This window comes from Emys orbicularis, chromosome 6 (genome assembly GCF_028017835.1).
Source record: "Emys orbicularis isolate rEmyOrb1 chromosome 6, rEmyOrb1.hap1, whole genome shotgun sequence".
NCBI classification, from domain to species: domain Eukaryota; kingdom Metazoa; phylum Chordata; order Testudines; family Emydidae; genus Emys; species Emys orbicularis.
Window position 1 is genome coordinate 30,148,842 of NC_088688.1, and position 19,555 is coordinate 30,168,396.

General features: G+C 42.0%; 1 protein-coding gene across 1 annotated transcript in view; it reads left to right on the plus strand.

Annotated features, from left to right (window-relative positions):
• Positions 1-19,555, plus strand: part of NNT (nicotinamide nucleotide transhydrogenase) — a 66,784-nt gene that overhangs the window by 39,712 nt on the left and 7,517 nt on the right. The window contains exons 16-19 of the mRNA XM_065406316.1: positions 2,793-2,953; positions 4,118-4,297; positions 6,850-7,009; positions 8,364-8,445. Coding sequence (XP_065262388.1) covers positions 2,793-2,953; positions 4,118-4,297; positions 6,850-7,009; positions 8,364-8,445 — 583 coding nt within the window. The remainder of the gene's footprint in view (positions 1-2,792; positions 2,954-4,117; positions 4,298-6,849; positions 7,010-8,363; positions 8,446-19,555) is intronic.

Here is a 19,555-nt window from a genome sequence, read left to right on the forward strand (position 1 = left end):
TTTTACAGAAAATGTATCAGGTGAGTTAATATAGGCTTAACTTGAGGGTTTTTTTTTAATTGCTGCCTTGCACTTTTTTTATTTGTTGTATAGTGCTTTTTTATGGATGATCTGCATTCAGTGTGCTTATGGACAGTATTTCTCATGTTAATCACCAAATAATGTAAACAATCCCCAGCCCACATTATCCAAAACTTAGTACTGATTTGGATTTCTTATTTAATGTACTGTACATACTTTGTCTGGACATAATTTTTTTACTGAAATTCATTAAAATTAAAAGTACATTTGTCATCTGGCCGAGTAGACAATTTAGGGTGAAATCATGGTCCTATTAAAGTCAATAGGGGTTCTGTCACTGACTTCCATAGGATTTCTGACTTGGAGTACAGATTTCTTTTACTAGATCTGTTGACTTTGCAAATGTTACATGACCCTACTTTAAACAGTCAAATTCATTAAAGTTATCTTATTTAGATGCATTTCTGCTTACATACCACATGAAATCTGTCTCTTCTTTTTATATTTATAAACATTCCTATGAAACATAGAATCGTTAAAGATTCACCAACACCTGATGATTATTCTCTACCTGAAGTACTAATCCTTCATTTGACATAAGTTGATTGCTGTGGAAGTGATTGAGTGAACACTTCAGTGCATAGGTACAAGAAATCTAAGACCTGTCCATAGTAGGGCACTCTAGCTAAAAATTCCCACCAGTGCTAATCCTGGTATAGCTTGTAGTAGCACCACTGGGAATTTTTAGCTAAAATTTCTCTGTATAAACAAGGCCTCACAGAGAAGGTGGAAATAGAATATACAAACAAGGTGGTTTGCCCTAGCAATTTCTCTAGTAGAGAGCTTTAGGAGAAGGCAGCTTGTGAGTGGAGATCACAAGCGACGTACCCAGCTACCCTGAGCAGCCACTCAATGTGTGCTGCTTTTTCTCGCTACCTCATGAGCTCAAATCCCGAGATGCCTGCCCCAATCCTCTCCCACCTCTCCCTTTTCACCTCTGTAGTACCATTGTTGGGACATCCTTGTTTCCATTACTGAGCCAGAGATACCAGAGTACTCTTCTCTGTTCCTAGCACTGGAAGACTGCCCATTTCTTGCCTTCCCCCTGAGAATGGTCCTCCTTCTGAATAAACAGGCTTTGGCCTGTGACAGGAGACACTCGCCTCCTGTTTCTGGATGAGGTGCTGCAATTTTTCTTGGTTCTGGCACCCCCTGTGGGTTGTTGCCCTTGCTGGATGGGTCTCCAGAGTCTCAGCCCTCTGGCCAAGTCACACAGTCAAACTTGATGAATGAACCCCTTCTGGGGTAACAGAAGTTCAACACACGGTCTGCCCTATTGGGGTCTTCAACACTGTCTCGGGACCCTTTAAATCTTGCCCCTTTCTTGGGCCTTAGGTAAAGAGTCCAACTGGAACTGTTGGTCTACCCTCACCAGGGTCTTCACCGCTGGGTCCCTTTAAGTCCTGCTCTTCACTTGGGCTGCTCAACTGAGTCTTGTCCCCTTCTCAGGGCTGAGGCCACTTTGCTAGTGGCTGGTGGGGGAACTGGCCCACTCCTCCAGGTCCCAGCCCAGGGACCCCTACACACCGCAGCCACGGACTGATTCGTTCAGTTTGCTGCTGCTATTCCCTGGTCCTTTCCCCCTGTAGCTCCTTTCTCTGCACCCTGACCTCTGGGCTGAAGTTCTCAAATCCTCTTTCTCCTCACTGAATGCAAGTACCACCAGAACCTTTCTTCTGGTTCTGTTCTCAAGCTTCAATAATCAGCAACAAGCACCCTTCCTTGCTTCTTTGGTCTCAGCCAGTAACTGACCTGCTCAGGCACTGCAGGTCCTTTTAACTGAGACTCTTGGGTTCTGATTGGCTGCTTCCCTGCAGCCTTTCTAGGTGTGAAGGACCCACCTTCACTGCTCCTTTCCTGGTGTGTGGTAGGACCGCAAAGCCTTCAGTAGGTCTGGTACACCCTGTCACAGAGCCCTTTTTTGTTACTTTCTGATGAAATATATACGAATGTAGAATCCATACCTAAATGGGGATTGGCATTATGTGGTACTTCTGGTCCTGCTATGGATAGCACAAGTAAGTCTTCACCTCAGAGCTAGAACTGTTTATGTAATGCATGTTCCTCTCTACCTTCACATTCTCTCTCTCTCTCTCTCTCTCTCTCCCTTTTTCTCTTCCCCCCCCCCCCCCAACCGAGCCCAACCCACTTGTTTTTACCATGAGAAATTCAGGTCAGATTTACCTTGGAATATTCTGTGGTGACTGGAGAACTTTAGAAATTAATAAACATCATAAGGCACTTGGGAGAAAGGATATATTTGTTCCTTCCTCCTGTTAAAGTCAAAATACTCATTTCTGAGGGCTGCCCTCCCCCCCCCCCCCCCAAAAAAAAAGTCTCAAGCAAGAATAGATTTGATGTTCCTAGGAGTCCCACTTAACTTTGTCTGTCTAGCACATTGTTTCAATGAGTTCTCTAAAGCTCATAACACTGCCCTGGATATTCATTAGCTATGTCTCCTCCCTAGAGACATTACACACAATCCCATGATACACACTTGCATTATTAATACAATGAGCTCCTAAGATACTGAAACTTAGTTCAATAAGGTTTGTCTAGGAAACTGCCATATCTGCCAGTTTCTGCCTTAACTTTGAATTTCATTTTGTTTTTGGGTGTTTTATTTTCCTTTAATCTCTTAGGGGAACAGGGGGAGTCAGGTGTCACTCATGCATTTTAGGTTTTAAATGTGATCGTATGTTTGATTCCAGGTGTCCTGAACTCTGCACCACTCCTTCTGCCAGGACGGCACTTACTGAATGCAAGTTTGCTGGCTGCCAGTGTTGGTGGAATGATTCCATATATGATTGATCCTAGTTACACTACAGGACTTACCTGTTTAGGTTCAGTGTCGGCACTCTCTGCTATTATGGTAAGTCAGGGAGTTGCACAATACTCAAAGTGAACAGCGATTACAGACATATAGACTTTGTTTTGTTGCAATATCTGTTTTGCTGCAATATATGCTGAATGCCCACATAGCAAGGGAGTCCGGGGGGAATCAGCATGTACAGAATTGTCAGTTGTTTTTTTCCCCAGATACTAAAATTGTCCCATCAATATATTGTGATGCAGTGGTTATCATGCCATAAACCAGAGCTACTGTATCATGGACCCCTGTGGGCAGATGAAGCTAATCTGTAAGAACTCGGGTAAGGACTGGTTTAGTATCTAGCTTTGCAAGATGTGTAATTTTTATATCCCTTTAAAATGTAAAATATCACCTTTTTGCTGAAGTATGCTATATCATAAGTTACTTCCTACCACGTATATTAGACAACTCTGCTGTGATGCTCTGGTAAAAACTATGGTACTAGAGTGGAATGGGAGTTGACGTGAGACTTTAAAGGATCTGAAATTGGGCCTTGATTCAGTAAAGTACTTACGCATATGTTTAGTTTTGCTGAATCTGGGCCTTGGTAAGGAAAAAGCTAGTTTACTGTGCTGAATTATCCTTCTTGCCTTTGCTATTTTGGGCATTCAGCACTATACAAATACCTTTTAGTTCACTTTAAAAATAAAATACAGTAGAATTGCAATTCACCTTTTTAACTCAAGTATCATGAATTAATGGAACTATTCACAAATAGGATAAAATGAAGTAGATCAAGAGAGACCTGTTTAATGACGCCGCAACATATTTATAGATCTTCTACAAGTCTCTTTTTTCTTAATGATCATATTTCTTCACCTTGGTACATCAGCAGCACAGTTTCTCTTTGAATTGTAAACCTGCTGCTTTTAGGGATATAATCACTTATTTTTAATCAAGGCCAGTGTTAACAAAAGACCTTATTTATGAAGCTGTGTAATGTGTTTTTTCTGCCTAATCTTTGAAGGCAGAAATGATCAGAAATCCTATACGTTAATCTCTTATTAATCTCTTTTACATAGAACATACTTTGGTGTGTGGATCAAATCATTTTGGAATCTGATTTAATGCTTTTTAGTAAATATCTGCAATATTAAATATAATATCTCTGTTGCTTACAATTTGTAAGATTATGGTGAAATGTATATATTTTTTCATCTTCAGGGTGTCACTTTAACAGCAGCTATAGGAGGTGCTGACATGCCTGTAGTTATTACTGTACTGAACAGTTATTCTGGATGGGCTCTGTGTGCTGAAGGCTTCCTGCTCAACAACAACTTGCTGACCATTGTTGGTGCTCTCATTGGTTCCTCTGGTGCCATCCTCTCTTACATCATGTGTGTGGTAAGAATTAAATAGAAATTGTGTTCATACTTGAAATTGTATTGCAAAATAACTGGTGAGCCATGCTCAGAATCTGCACTGGGCAGGGAAGGGATGTGAGGCAAAACTGCTATGATCAGTTAATGTTGTTTAGAGACTGGTAAATTTCTTTATGGTCTTAATTCAAATTGTTGGGTTGGACAGACTGAACCTTTTGTGAAAGTAGAAGCAGCAATTCCGAGATTAAACATGCCTGACTTTTCTGCAATTCTGAAACATTTCCCCTTTATAAAGTCCCAATTCAACAACCCTTCCCTAGGCAGCAAAGTAGTGAACACTCTGTTTTTAATTCCCATTGACTCAGTGCTCAATTCAAAGTTAAGCATGCTCTTAAATGCTTTGCAGAACTGGAGCCTAGGAATCTGATACAAAATCCATTGACTTCAGTGGGCTAAGAATCACGCCATGAATACCTAAGTAGGCTGACTCCTCAGACTTGAACATCTTTGTAATCTTTATCCATTAGCAGTATAAATTAGGCTTCGACTTGTCTGTCTGTGTTCACAGGAAAACCTATTGTCATGAGTGAACTCGGCTATGAACCTTTACAAAGCCTGTAATGTGTGTGGTTCAATCTGACGATGGCTTTACTTACCATTTGAGTTAGTAATCTACAGTCCTAAGTGATGTTAGATGGTTTGTTCAGAGTTCGATGAATTTGAATCTCCAGTGGGTGGCAGCAGATGCACATTAGTCTGTTATTGACAAATCTGGAATAATGTTATGAGTTTGTTTATCCCGTCATGTGTAATCATATTTTAGTATTAGTAATGGACTGTGCTCCTGGAATGCTTCCACACTAATCTTTTTTTCTTTTCCTCCATCTCCCTCTCGTTTTCTAAGCGGGATAGATAGCAGAAAACTGTGCCCTTACTGTGCAACAACTGCCATTTCTGTCTGTTCCCATTATATAATTTTCGGACCTTCCGTTTCTCCTCCCACTCTTGCCTTCTTTCATATCAATGTTGCCATCTGTTCCCCTCCTGATATTTCCCTGTTACCAACTATGACTGTCTTCCATTACTCTGTTCCTGGTAAACTAGAGCTGGTATCGTGCAAAATGTCCTGTATAATTTAATGTAAACTTTTGTTTCAATTGTTGCTCAAGAAAGATTAAATAAAAAGGTATGGTATGCATGGCCTGATCAGGTCTGTACACAGGCAAGTTTGGAGAGTAGGGGCAATCACGTTATATTTGCAAACTTTGGAGAGTTTAGCTTTTAAGATGATGCTCAGTAACTCTTGTGCTGTTTTAACCCAGTATAGATAACAGTCAATCAGAATAACTGCAACTGAGTTACTGAAGTGCAATAAACACAATAACGTGGTGATATTTTTCAGCAGGTGTCAATTTTCTACCCTCCCCTAAGTAAGGGACTTTGTTCCATGTTATGAACTGCTTTCCAAAATGTAGCTTTAAATGCATTACTATAATCCATGGGACTGAACAGCTTTTATTCTTCAGCAGCTCTATAATGAAAAAGAAACGTCACTCTCATGACCTGGTAGGCAAAGTCAGATTTAAGATGATATAAACTCTAATAATGCAAACATGACTCAAACTGTGCCAGTGAAACAACATTCTTCTCAATGTGACTTCCATCCAAAACAATATATTTATTGAAACTTATCTGTTACAGATGAGGAGGTGTTTGTGGAAATGTCTTAATGGTTGAAAGGTTCATTCTGCTGGATTTTTAATAACTTTTTTGTGATTAAAACTAACTTAATCCCAAGAAACATTCCAAATCTCTTAAAGATTTTATAAGATATTCATAGATGAATCTGCCTGACTTACCCTGTTGTGCCTTGGACAGGGTGAGTTAAGGACAAAGTTTTAACCTCCAAACCAAAAAAGAAAAACACCTTGCTGTTAGAGACTTCTTGTTACTTAGGGTTACCATAATTTAATTTAAAAAAGGAGGACACTCCACGGGGCCCCGCCCCCGCCCCAACTCCGCCCCTTCCCCAAAGTCCCTGCCCCAACTCTGCCCCCTCCCATGAACGCTCCGCCCCCTGCTCCTCCCCCTCCCCTGCTTCCCGCGAATCAAATGTTAGCGGGAAGCCTGAAACAGGGAGGCAGCAGGTAAGCTGGGGCGGGGCGCGGCCCAGTGGCTCCCTCCGGCGGCCGGCCGGCCCCGGCCAAGAGGCTCTGGCCCCGGCATCTCCCGCCCGGCTCGGCTCGAGCCCTGGAGCGCCGGCCCCCGGCCGAGCACCGCCGGCCCCGCACTGCTGGCCCCGGCCGAGCACCGCCAGCCCCTCCCTCCCTCCCTATTTTCCCGGACATGTCCGGCTTTTTGGGATTTCCTCCTGGACGGGGATTTGAGGCCCAAAAAGCCGGACATGTCCGGGAAAATCCGGACGTATGGTAACCCTATTGTTACTTGAATTGGTTTCTTTTTCTTTACAACCTTAACACAGGGCTATTTTCTTAGAAAGTTTTTGCTTTGTTAGGAGAACCCTCTTCCCCTTGGATTTAGTGATCAGCTGGACAAAAACACCTTGTTTTTCAGGCCATGAATCGTTCTCTTGCCAATGTCATACTTGGTGGCTATGGTACCACTTCAACAGCTGGTGGGAAACCTATGGAAATTACTGGTACTCACACAGAAGTCAACTTGGACAATGCAGTTGAAATGATAAGGGAGGCCAATAGTATTATCATTACTCCAGGTAAGAGGCAGTGACAGTGGATATTGTAAGATACTAAAGGGACATAGGTTATAAATCTTCATGATTCACAATCATAAGAGGGGACATGTGGTTTAGTGGTTAAGGTACTAAATTTGGAGTCGGTAGTCTTTAGTTCTGTTCCCAACTTGGCCACTAAGCAACTGTGAAGCCTCCTTGGGCAAGTCACTTCAGTTTTGTGTGTCTTGGTGTCTCTTCTTACCGTTTTATCTAGTTTATTTAGTTCGTAAACTCTTAAGGTCTGGAGCTATCTCTTACTCTGTCTGTACAGCCAACACCTAGCACAACAGAGTTATAATCTCGGTTGGGGCTTTTAGGCATGATCATAATACAGCTAGTGGCAGTAATAAAATTTCTCTACCTTGGATTATTAGAACTGGAAGATTTTGTGGTTCTTCTCCACTAGCTCAATGTTCTATTTTTTGGACTGCTGATAAATATCTAAATCCAACCACTGAGATAATAAAAATCTTGAAAACACTTCTCATAGGGTTTTATAAAACCTTTCTCTTGGCCAAAAAAATGTAGGTTTTGTATACTTCTGTAGTAGAGTATCCTTTTAAAGAGAAGTTGGTCATGAGTTATATTTCAAGATTTGTTTTCATTAAACCACACAATGCCAATGGCTGCATTGGACAGCATCTTACTATTAATGTATAAAACTCCACCAGCACTCTTAGTATCCTTTTATGTATGCCAATTTAGGCAAATACACTGTTTCATAAGAGTTACCTTTGCTTCAAACAGGCACACAGCTGTATTGTTTTGGTGTTTGGCATTTATTGCTATCGTTGGTACTTCCAGCACTATGTTACTAGAAGAATGCTGCTTACAATTTATGCCCTTGAGGGTTTTAAGGGTGATGCATGTTCCTCCCATGCATTATTTCTGTACAAAGTTAATGAAAGTAAAATAATTATATATCCCTAAAGGCTGTATCCCACCTGGATTTGCATTGTAGATATCCAAAATTTGGTGGAAGGTGTGAGTTTGAAGGTATGACAGTAGCTTCTGCACCAGATTTTGGCTATGTTTGTGTGAAACCGCCTGTTCCAGTACAACAGAACAGGATGTATGTTTCTGTAAAGTTAAAGTTTACCATTTGTAGATTAGTTGTCCAAACAGATGTATTGATATCACAACTGTAGTTCAGTCTGGAGAGCAAAAAAGAAGAAGAAAAAATTAGGTTGTGCCGAAACTCTCATGAGTTATCGTGATGTTTGAGTTCAGCTTTTTTATGGTTAGAGCTTCTGGTGTACACGAAAAGGAAATGAAGCAACTTTTCCTACTTTGAACTGGAGAAACAATTGTTTAAGTATGGGAATGTTTCTTTCAGGATATGGTCTGTGTGCAGCGAAAGCTCAGTACCCCATAGCTGACCTGGTGAAGATGCTGAAAGAACAAGGCAAACATGTCAGGTAAGTACCATTGTGGGGGTGGGGGGTGTGTGTGTAGAGGGAGACCTAACAAAGGATTTTTCATTGTATGAAAATGCCCTAGAAGTCTGTCTTTTGCTGTCACCAATTATGTTTGTGCTGATATCTGAGAACAAGCTAACTGGAGGAATGTTCTAGTCTTATCAACCTACCACAGAGTATCAAACAGTCTAATAATTTCATGATACTGTTTAATCATACAGGTATTGGTGCCATTTATTGACTTCAGTGGAGTTGCATTCATTTATGTCAGCAGTTAATTTTTAATCTTTTTAAGCTTAGTACTACTTTGTTAGGTCTGTCATGCTGGGCTCCATCCTTACAAGCAATGGCTACAACACTCTAACCTTTTACTACTGTTGCTCAGTATAAGTGCTCATGAAATCTTCGGAAAGTTGAATCTCTTTTTTTTTTTTTTTTTTAAATATTCCCCTTCCGTTGGGAGTATCTGTCAAAGTACAGTCATTTGGTTTTCTAAAGACACAACATATGGAGGAGACTTCTGTTCAGGAACAGCTGCTTCACTGAAATATAGTACAGGGTCCTGTTCTAATCATTCCTGTTTCCTAACTTTTGCTTCCCTCCCGGGGAATCAAGTCCCATGCCTGTTGCACTGTCACTGTCTTCTGGGGAGGTTTAAAGTAGGAGAGGACGTTGCTCTCCTGGAACTTGGGAGGGGAGGGCGGGGAAGGGAGTGAGAAGGGGAAGGGAATGCCAGGAAAAATCAATCCAATACCAGATGGAAGGATGTTAAGGTACCTCCACCTGAGGCAGCCATCTTCACACCATGAGTACAGGCTTTATTTCCCTCAGGAAACTTACTCTGGATTTCATTTTTAGCTGATTTATACTAATGGAATCAGTGCTTACAATCTGAGGAGCAAATAAAACACACAGTAGTAGCCAGTAAAAACACAAAAGCTGGGCAGCCCACCCTGAGTGGCTTTATTTACACTAAAAAGGGGGTAAAAAAAATCTGCATTTAAAATATTGGATAAATCTCTCTCTCTATCACAAAGGCTAACAGCATTAAAAAATTCTACATTTCAACTTTTTCTCACACACCCACTAAATGCCATCCCACTTTTTTTCCTCTTCCCCCCCTCCTCCCCCCAAACATGTTATGAGTTAGCTAAGAATGCCGAGTACTTGGTGGCAAATTCATTTTTAAATGCACAAGCGCTGGCAGGCTTGCAGACACTGGGGCCCTTAGGAGACTCTGGTAATGGGGTAGGAGAGGCATACAGAGCAGCAAGAGTGGTTGGCGATCTCTCAGGAGCCCCTTAGTCTGTGTCTAACAGTGAAGTGGTAGAGCCTGCTCTAAACTGTGGCAAAAGGTTTCCTTCTCAAGGACTTCTAGTCTTGAGGAGGGAAGGATCAGGCAGTCCCCCTCTGTTAAGATTAGCTCTCTGATCTGGCATGTTCCTAAAAGTCCTCGTAAGGTCTTCTGTCTGTTGTCTGTGGCAGAGACTGTAACTTGCAAAGGATATGCTGAGAGCTCTGCCTGAGCCCTCTAGTCCCTTTGCAGCTCACCATTGGACTCTCCCAAACGACAGAGCTGCATCATTTAGTCTTTTACACCCCAGGCCCTTGGGTGTAAAAGCATCTAGCTTCTGATTTGTTTAGAACGTTCCTGCCCAGCCCACACTAGCTACTTTCTAAAGAGGTGGGCTTTTGTTGCCATTGTAGCTCCAGTCATAAGACTTTGGAGGCCAGGTTTTTATCCTGTAGTTTCCATTGCAAGTTGGACTATATTTTCACATCCATATTTACATCAACTCCTCTAGCTCTACAGGTAAAGGCTGTTGGAACTCAAAACAAATGTTAAATTCCACAGAATTTACCCCAATAGAGTGTTACAAAAAGGGGAAGCAATTCACAATGAAGCTAACAAACATGGAAACTTCAGTCCTTTCCTTCTTCCTTCCTCACAAGACTTAGCTTTCCAGTGCTTTCAATACCTGTCATCTCTCCATCGCTATTTGTTTTGGAAGCCATTTTTTAATTATGGTAATTTAATATCTTAAAAATTAGTCAAGTCTCAGTTGTCATATAAAAAAAAGATACTCTGACAGATGCTGGTTAGCCAAACTCATTCTCTAATTTCTGTGTGTTTATTTTAAATACATAGTGACTTTGCATTGGAGTCAACGTTCTAGCAATTAGTGTGTTTTTTCTTCTCCAGTATCTTCCACTTTCATAGAAACGATATTGATAGTACCCGACAGTGTTTGTAGTACATAATTTGATGGATAAGAATACCAGTTAGTAAAATTGTTCATTAGCAATCACCCAAAATAATATACTTCTGTGTAGCAGTTTAATCTATATGTAGGAAAGCTGAATGGGGCCCCTGATGTCTTTCTTTCCCATGGCAATTCTTTTCATCCCTTATTTTCTCACCATTAGTGGAAGCTGGTTTCATTGCCGAATTGTGTTTAAAGATCCTGAAGGCCCATTAGGCATGTAACAAAAAAATCTCATTTGGGGTAATATGATGACAGTGTCCTGTTCTTTCTTTGATTTTTCCTTTTATAGCTTCTGTGTGGGCTAGCTTCCTTTTTTCATAATGATATAAAGTATTATTGATTTCACCTTGCATGTCAGCTTTGTATGGGAAAAATATGAACGAAGCTTTGTGAAGTAACTGGATTATATTTAAAATGAGTCAATTTCAGGAAGAGATTGCTGCAGTGGTTACCTAGTATTTTAATGAAATAAATCTGTATTTACAGTTTGTGGTAATTTAGGCCTTTCATCACTTTGTGGAGCTCCCACAGTGTTCATTGAGTGCAGCTGCTGTCCCTCTGGTTTCAGTAGGTCTGAAGTGCCTCAGGACCCAAGCATGCTCAGCATCCAGATGCAGTGACACACACACACATCCACCTTGGAAGCGTGCCAGCATGGACATACGATTGTCATCAGTTTGTTATGCCCATGCTGTGCCAAGAAAAATTGCATTTGTCATATGGTCTTTTTTTGCTTCACGGCTCATGATTGATTCAGAGACACTGTTTCCTTAACTTTGCCTGTAGCCATAACATGCTCAGTGAAGAGCATAGATTATATAACATGATGTATAGCATTTTATGACCAGGTCTTAAATTCAGAAATACACGAGGGTTTGCAAACTTAAGTCTGCTTTAGTTATTAAAATGCATTGCTAACATCACCACTGACTTGAAATGATCTTGCAGCAGATCACGTATTAAATGTATTAATAGAATCATGTAAGAAAACTGCATGTTACTCAACCTTCCTGCTGGCTTTTCCTTTCTTGTTATTGACTGGTAGAGCTACAAAAAGTGTCATAGACTAGAAGGTTCCCAGAATCCATTAGGAGCTAAGGGAAGACACTTGGTCTTCAAGCAGTTTTATTCTCTGTTACTGCCTTTGTAGTACTACAGAGCTGTCATTGAAGGCTCTCCATTTACCATACATCTTGAATGGTTCATTACAATGCATGTAAGGGCTTGATTCTGAATTATCTTAATGCACTTCTGAAGTGCATTAAACTAATTCAAAATAAGGCACCCTTAATCTACAGCAAAAGCATCCGCATGGAGAGTTAATCAGGAATAGCTAGTCCACTTTAAAATTCTATGGATGGATGTTGAGGGCTTGCCTACACTGAATTTAATTCAGATTAAGGTAGGGTATGAATTTAATCTCTTAAATTATATATTATATGGTGTGTTTAATATAAAGAAATGCTCAAATACATAGCATATTGAACACTGTCCACAGACATTCTAGATTCATTATATTTTGGCCATGATATCAGTTGTGTGACTTTATAGCCATTCTTGTAGAATGTGTGTATTTAAAATTTCTGCACAAGGTGCAATAGTAACCAATTACAGTAGGTTAAGGAAGTTGCATGCAAGTGCTGAAGTATTCGAAGAAAGCGCACACACTTAATTTAAAATCTATTGACTAACGCCACAGGCATGTGGGTTCTTTACTTTTTAGCTGCCATAATCAGTGGAATATGCAGTTGTGAGAGAAAATCTAGATTACTGTCTGAATATTTTTCTCAAACTTCAATCACTAGATGGCTGGTCTTGACTAATTTTTTTAGGTTAATATATTGGAAGGACTTATGTGCTAGTGTCTCATGATCTTGGGACACAAGGCAAAGCTCCTATCTTCTTTCCTAGGCATTTGAAAATGGGGGAAATTGTAAGGTAGGTGGACTTGAGTTTTTAAATTTACCTAGGTTACGGGTGTTGGGATGTAGTGAAATTGTATTGCTGCATGTAGGATACTAGGTCTTGCATTCTAATTATGCCAAGGGTTTCTGGAACATATGGATGGATGCCATCTTTAACTTTTCTTTACATTTAAGTAAATAAAACTAATTAGTTTGAATTCTTACATTATTCTTTCAAATTACATGAATCTTGCCTTAAAGAGTCATAGCGTTTAAGATCAGAAGGGACCCCAGATCATCTACTCTTATCTCCTGTATATCACAGGCCACAAACACCAGCCAGAGCCCGCACACCAAACCCAACAACAGAAATTAGACCACAGTGTGGTCTCATGTGGTCTGTAATACTGTTACGTGCCACAGGGAAAGGAATAAGAGGGACCAAGTTGCATCAATGCCTGAGGCCCTTGCAATGCCCAGGAATTGATTAGGTGAGATATAACCAGAAAATCCTGGCAAGTGACCCATGCCCCAGGGAAGGTCTTAGTTTCCTAGAAGAAAAACTGGAAGTGTTTTCTTGACCGAAAGCTCTATTTTGTAAAAATTGACAGTTTAAAATCTTTTCCAATCAGGCCTTCTGTTTTTCGTAACTCAGATTTTTGTGAGCAATAAACAAGTGCTAGAGTATCTGCATGCCCTTTGTACTTAAATTGTCATTCATGTTATCTCTACATGAAACTAGAGTGTGTTTTTTAAGAGAATTGGCAGATGTGTATGTACTGGGAACAGAGAGGCTGCACGTGTGGGACAGAGGGCATAGAAAGTTAAGAGGCGAGAAATTGGGCTCTGTTCAGCAAGCTATCCTGTGTGTGTATAACTTCTATAAATGTTCAGACATTAAAAAAAAATTGTTGAGCAAGCTAAAATAGGCACCAAGCAGATGTAACTTACTTAGAGCACCCTATGTCTCATCAACTTTGGCATAGTTACAGAAATCCTATTTTTACATGGATGAAGTGCTCTGGGAGGAAGATTGCCGGACACTGACTCCTGTGTGTTGGCGTTTAACGTTCATGCATTATGCATTCTTTCAGTGCAAACACCAGAGTCACATGACAATGAAATAATCTTGAACCACTTCTGCAATGGGTTAAATATAAATAAGCTTATTCAGGATTGAGGAAAATAGAATTGTTTTCTTATCTGTTTTGAGTAAAAAGATTGACTACGTTAACCGCAAATAGTAAATCCCACTCTGAAGTTCTTCAGTCCTCAGTAAGCATTAAAAATAGAATACTACTGCATCTGTAATAACATCCTAGGCAACTGAGTTTAAATTCAACACAGATAAAATTGCACAAATCATTAAAGCTCTTTTATCAGTGCTGAAAACTTATCCCAGGATTCCTGACATAGTCTGTTCGTGTGTGTGTGTGTGTGTGTGTGTGTGTGTGTGTGTGTGTTTTTAAATGCACTAGCACTGGTAGTATCTAGTTTTGTAGTTTGGGAAGGGTTTGTTTCTTCGTGATGGGGTGTGTACTGTAGGGGAATGTTTAACATGACAGTCTAGATGTATTTATAGGCTTACCTGGCATCTTCAAATTTTGCAGAATCTAAGCTTTCATTTTTAAAAAGGAAAGTTTCTAGCCAATAGGGCTGCGAAGAAGACAGTCCAAATGTGAGCTGATTGTAACAGATGCAGTACTGTCTTCCTGCATCGGCAGAGAGTCTGAAACGGTAACCCTTTATTCATGTCACTGAGGTGGTAAGACTGGGTGGGCATTGTACTGTAAATGCTGGGCCATCTCTACAAGTGGGTTTGACTTCTTCAGCCTAATATGCCCCCTCATCCCACTGCTTAATTTTACATATATGCAGAGAATGTATAGACAAAGGCCTTTTGTGCAACAGAAGACATCAGCATGTGTAAACAATTCTACCAATCAATTTTCATGAATCCAAATGCTTCTGACTTGCCCACAGAGACTAGCTTTTTCTAGAAGAAACCCATATAAAGGGCTGGATTTCAAACCAGCTCCCCATTTTATTTTATTTTTTGGTATAGTTTTGCACCTAAAATGTATTCATGTATTTTTTTCCCCCTGGTAACTCACGTGGGTACAAAGTTTGGGCACAAGATTATGCCTCTGAAACTAGAGACTTAGTTTGAAAAAGGGCCCAGAATTGTATAATCTGACTTATTTGAAGTCCAAAAAGAGAACCTGTGTTTCAGTACAGCACTGAGCCAACCCCTCTGATAAAGTAGAGCATGGTCATGAATTTTAGTTCTTTGGACTGAACTTGTAGCCTACACACTTTGCCTGACACGTATAAGTTCAGCAGGAGGAGATGCAAACATTTTCGTGATATAAGGTCCTTTAGTGTTTGACCGAAAAATAAGAAATTTTAAAAACATTTTCCTTCAATTTTTTTTGTTTGAGGAGAAAATCTTATGTTCTTGCAGCACTAATATTAGAGACACTTGAAAGAGAATGCTTCTTAAGCAATTAAAGATTATTAATAATTCTCCATCGTTTCAATTTCTTCCATAAAGTTTGTCTCCTGTTGTATTTTTAGGTATTTCCAGAATGGAATGAATAAGTGGGGGGGAGAAAGGATTTATTTTAAAACTTGTTGTGGGAGAATAGATTTGGCAAATATATTATGCCCTTAAAAAAGCTTGTCGTTTTCAAGAACTGCTGTTGTAATGTGCAGTGAATAGGACATGTCGCACCCATTGCATGTGATGGTGGTGAAATCAAGAGGTTGTCATAAACTGGAGGGGATTTCAAGTTGAGTGCAAATCTGTAACTACAAAAATAATTCTTCAAGGTTATACGATGTTTAGATGGAGCATTTTTAAAAGTGTCCTCTTTCTCCCCCCCCCCCCCCCCTGATGTTTCTAGTGTAATCTCTTCTGTGTTTATGAGGCACTTGGTCTGCTCTTGCTTCTTCTCAGCCTTGCCGTGCTCACCTGAATGGCTGGTAGGATCTTCCTTTTTGAGATGAGTGGATAATTTCACTAACTATCTATGTAAATGTTGCCTGTATGAAATCTTTATCAACATGATAAAGTGTCTGTATCCATGTGCGCGCGCACACACACACACACATCTGGTTTGACAATCTTGCACGTATTTGTTCCAAGAGGTACTGGCAAGCTACTGTCATATTTGGTCATCAAGACTCTCAGAAACAAACTCCCTTTGGGAGTCCTCTAAATGTCTCTTGTCAAATAGATTTTGTGTAAACAGTTCATAAACCTTCCAAATGTGTAGTGTATGGTTTCTGGTGGTGTTTGTCAAAATCTGTGAGAGATGATGGTCCATACCATAACTCCTCCCACCAACCAGAAATATTTCTTTCCTCTTCTTCCCCTTCCCTCAGGAAGGTGAAAGTTCATTCACTTGGCAACTTGTATGTCGGTTTGGGGATCAGCCCTGGAAACAAGGTTGTGATCTAGTATTTAATAGAAACCTCAAGCATATTTTGTTTTTTGTTTTTTTTTAATTTGTAAGCCAGCTTTAATCAAAAAGAAGCTCGAATTTTATTAGTAACTAAAGAGAATTTTGTTGGGAAATCTTTGTTCCTGGCCAAAATAGTGATGATTTTCTAATGTGTTTCAAAATAAGAGTTCTTCTAATGTACTAAAAATCATTGCATTTGGGCGCAGTTTGGAAGCAGCTGTGCTGCTGCACATGGTTTACATTACTGAGTGGTTGGTGTGTAACTTTAGGCCAGAGGTGGGCAAAGTACGGCCCGCGGGCCACATCCGGCCCGCGGGACCCTCCTGCCCGGCCCGTGAGCTCCTGGCCCGGGAGGCTAGCCCCCGCCTCCTCCTCCGCTGTTCCCCCTTCCCCGCAGCCTCAGCTCACTGCGCTGCCTGTGCAATGCTCTGGGTGGCGGGGCTGTGAGCTCCTGGGGCAGCGCAGCTGCAGAGCCGTGGCCTGACCCAGTGCTCTGTGCTGCGTGGTGGCAGGCTGGCTCGGCACGGCTGCCTGTCCTGGTGCTCTGAGCCACGCCGCCAGCCACCGGTGCTCCAGGCAGCACGGTAAGGGGGCAGGGGGGGTTGGATAGAGGTCAGGGGAGTTTGGGGTGGTAGTCAGGGGACGGGGGTGTGGATAGGGGTTGGGGCGGTCAGAGGGCGGGGAACAGGGGGGTTGAATGGGGGCAGGGATCCCGGGGGGGCAGTCTGGAAGGGGAGGGGGGGTTGAATGGGGTGGCAGTCAGGGGCAGGGGTTCTGGGGGCGGTCAGGGAGAAGGGGTGGTTGGATGGGGCAGGGGTCCCAGGGGGGCAGTTCGGAATGAGAGGACGGGTTGGATGGGGCAGTGGGGGGCAGTCAGGGGCGCGGGTCAGGGGACAGGGAGGGGTGCATGGGGCAGGGGTCCTGGGGGGGCCGTCAGGGGACAGGGAACGGGGGGGGTTGGATGGGGCAGGAGTCCCGGGGGGGGCCGTCAGGGGGCGAAAAGCAGGGGGGGTTGGATAGGGGACGGGGCCCAGGCCATGCTTGGCTGTTTGGGGAGGCACAGCCTCCCCTAAACAGCCCTCCATACAATTTCGGAAGCCCGATGTGGCCCTGTCAAGGCTGTATCCCCACTTTGAACTTTAGGGTACAAGTGTGGGGCCTGCATGAGGACTTCTAAGCTTAACTACCAGCTTAGTTCTGGTCCGCTGCCACCATTCCCTACCCTGGGAAGCTTTTAGAAACCTCTCACCAATTCCCTGGTGAATACAGATCCAAACCCCCTTGGATCTTAAAACAAGGAGAAATTGACCCTTCCCCCCTCCTTCCTTTCACCAACTCCTGGTGAATACAGATCCAAACCCCCTTGGATCTTAAAACAAGGAGAAATCAATCAGGTTCTTAAAAAGAAGGCTTTTAATTAAAGAAAAAGGTAAAAATCATCTCTGTAAAATCAGTATGGAAAATAACTTTACAGGGTAATCAAACTTAAAGAGCTCAGAGGACCCCCCTCTGTCTTAGGTTCAAAGTACAGCAAACAAAGATAAACACTCTAGTAAAAGGTACATTTACAAGTTGAGAAAACAAAGTAAAACTAAGACGCCTTGCCTGGCTTTTTTACTTACAAGTTTGAAATATGTGAGACTTGTTTAGAAAGATGGGGAGAACCTGGATTGATGTCTGGTCCCTCTCAGTCCCAAGAGCGAACAACCCCTTAAAACAAAGAGCACACACAAAAGCCTTCCCCCCCCCCAAGATTTGAAAGTATCTTGTCCCCTTATTGGCCCTTTGGGTCAGGTGTCAGCCAGGTTACCCGAGCTTCTTAACCCTTTACAGGTAAAAGGATTTTGGAGTCTCTGGCCAGGAGGGATTTTAGTACTGTACACAGGAGAGCTGTTACCCTTCCCTTTATAGTTATGACAGGCCCTCAGTCCAAAAAGTTTTCCCGTCCCTGCTTTAGGCTGTTAATATTTTGTCCTATTTGTTTTGCTGTCCTGTATCTGATTCTAGGTATTGTCCTCTGCATCAGGATCCCAAATATTTACCAGCTAAATATAATGTATTATTTTTCCTTTCTGGGCAGCTCTTGTATAAAACTGGCTTCCATTCCACTCTTGAACCAAAGTTTAACAATACAGTAACTCCTCATTTAACGTTGTCCCACTTAACGTTGTTTCAGTGTTACGTCCCTGCTCAATTAGGGAACATGCTAGTTTAAAGTTGTGCAATGCTCCCTTATAACGTCGTTTGGCTGCCTGCTTGTAAGTTTCTGTGGAAGAGCAGTGACTTTACAAGGGAGCATTGCACAAGTTCCGCTTCTCTGCCTCCTCCCCTTCCCTCCCAGCGCTTCCCCCACTGCCAAACAGCGGTGCTTAGGACTTTCTGGGAGGGAGGGGCAGGAGCGGGGAAGCCCTGCGTCTCCACTCCTCCTCCTCCCTCCCAGAAAGTCCTGGCGTGCTCCGGAGAGGAGGTGGTGGGAAGAGGTGGGCCTGGAGTGGAGCGGGGACAGGAAGAGGCGGGCCTGGAGCATTCCCAGCAAAATCCGAGCCTGTTCCCTGGGGAAGCTGCCGCTGCTGCTGCAAAGGTGCTTCCTAGTGTCCTTGCCTGCAGCGGGCTGTGCCTGTGTGGGGTAAGCCAGGGGCAGTTCCCAACCACAGTACAGTACTGTACAGTATATAATGCCTTTTGTCTGCCCCCCAAAAATTTCCCTGGAACCTAACCCCCCGCATTTACATTAAATCTTATGGGACAATTGGATTCATTTAACATTGTTTCACTTAAAGTTGCATTTTTCAGGAACATAACTACAACCTTAAGTGAGGAGTTACTGTACTTGCATCTTGTCACAGCATCTAATAGTGCTGAGTGGAGTGATCATTCAGTATGTCTGGTTTTGAACGTGGAGTTCAAATTAGCTGATGTTCAAGCTGCCTTAACCTTACTACTGGTAGTTGAACAGATTATTCTCATTCTAAATTTATATTTGTACAGCGTGAAAATTAGTATCCACTATACATCAGTGGTTCAAAACCTGTAGTTTGTGGACCACTGGTGGGGGTTGTGAACTGATTCCATTGTAATGATGAAATATGCACAATGGAAAGACAATTCTCTTGTCCTAGCAAGTTTCAATTGCTTAATCATCAGTCTTCAAGCAGAGCTCCTTTATATTTCTTTAAGAACTCCTTTATCACACCTCTGATTCTTTGGTTTGCTGTACAGGAACTGAAGTCACTTAATTATCTTCTGGCATTTCTTTGTGTAAATTCAACCATGATCAAAATTGCTGACTCCAAAACTGGAGGGTATCAAACGTATAGGACAACATAACCCACCTACAGCGTGGCTTGGAGGAGAGACTAGAGAAGTAGGGGCTGCAGACAAGGAGGTGATTTGGGTCTGATAAATGTAAATACCTGCACCCGTTTGAAGAAATCAAAATAGTGGGAGGAGTTGCAGCTAAGTGGTCATACCC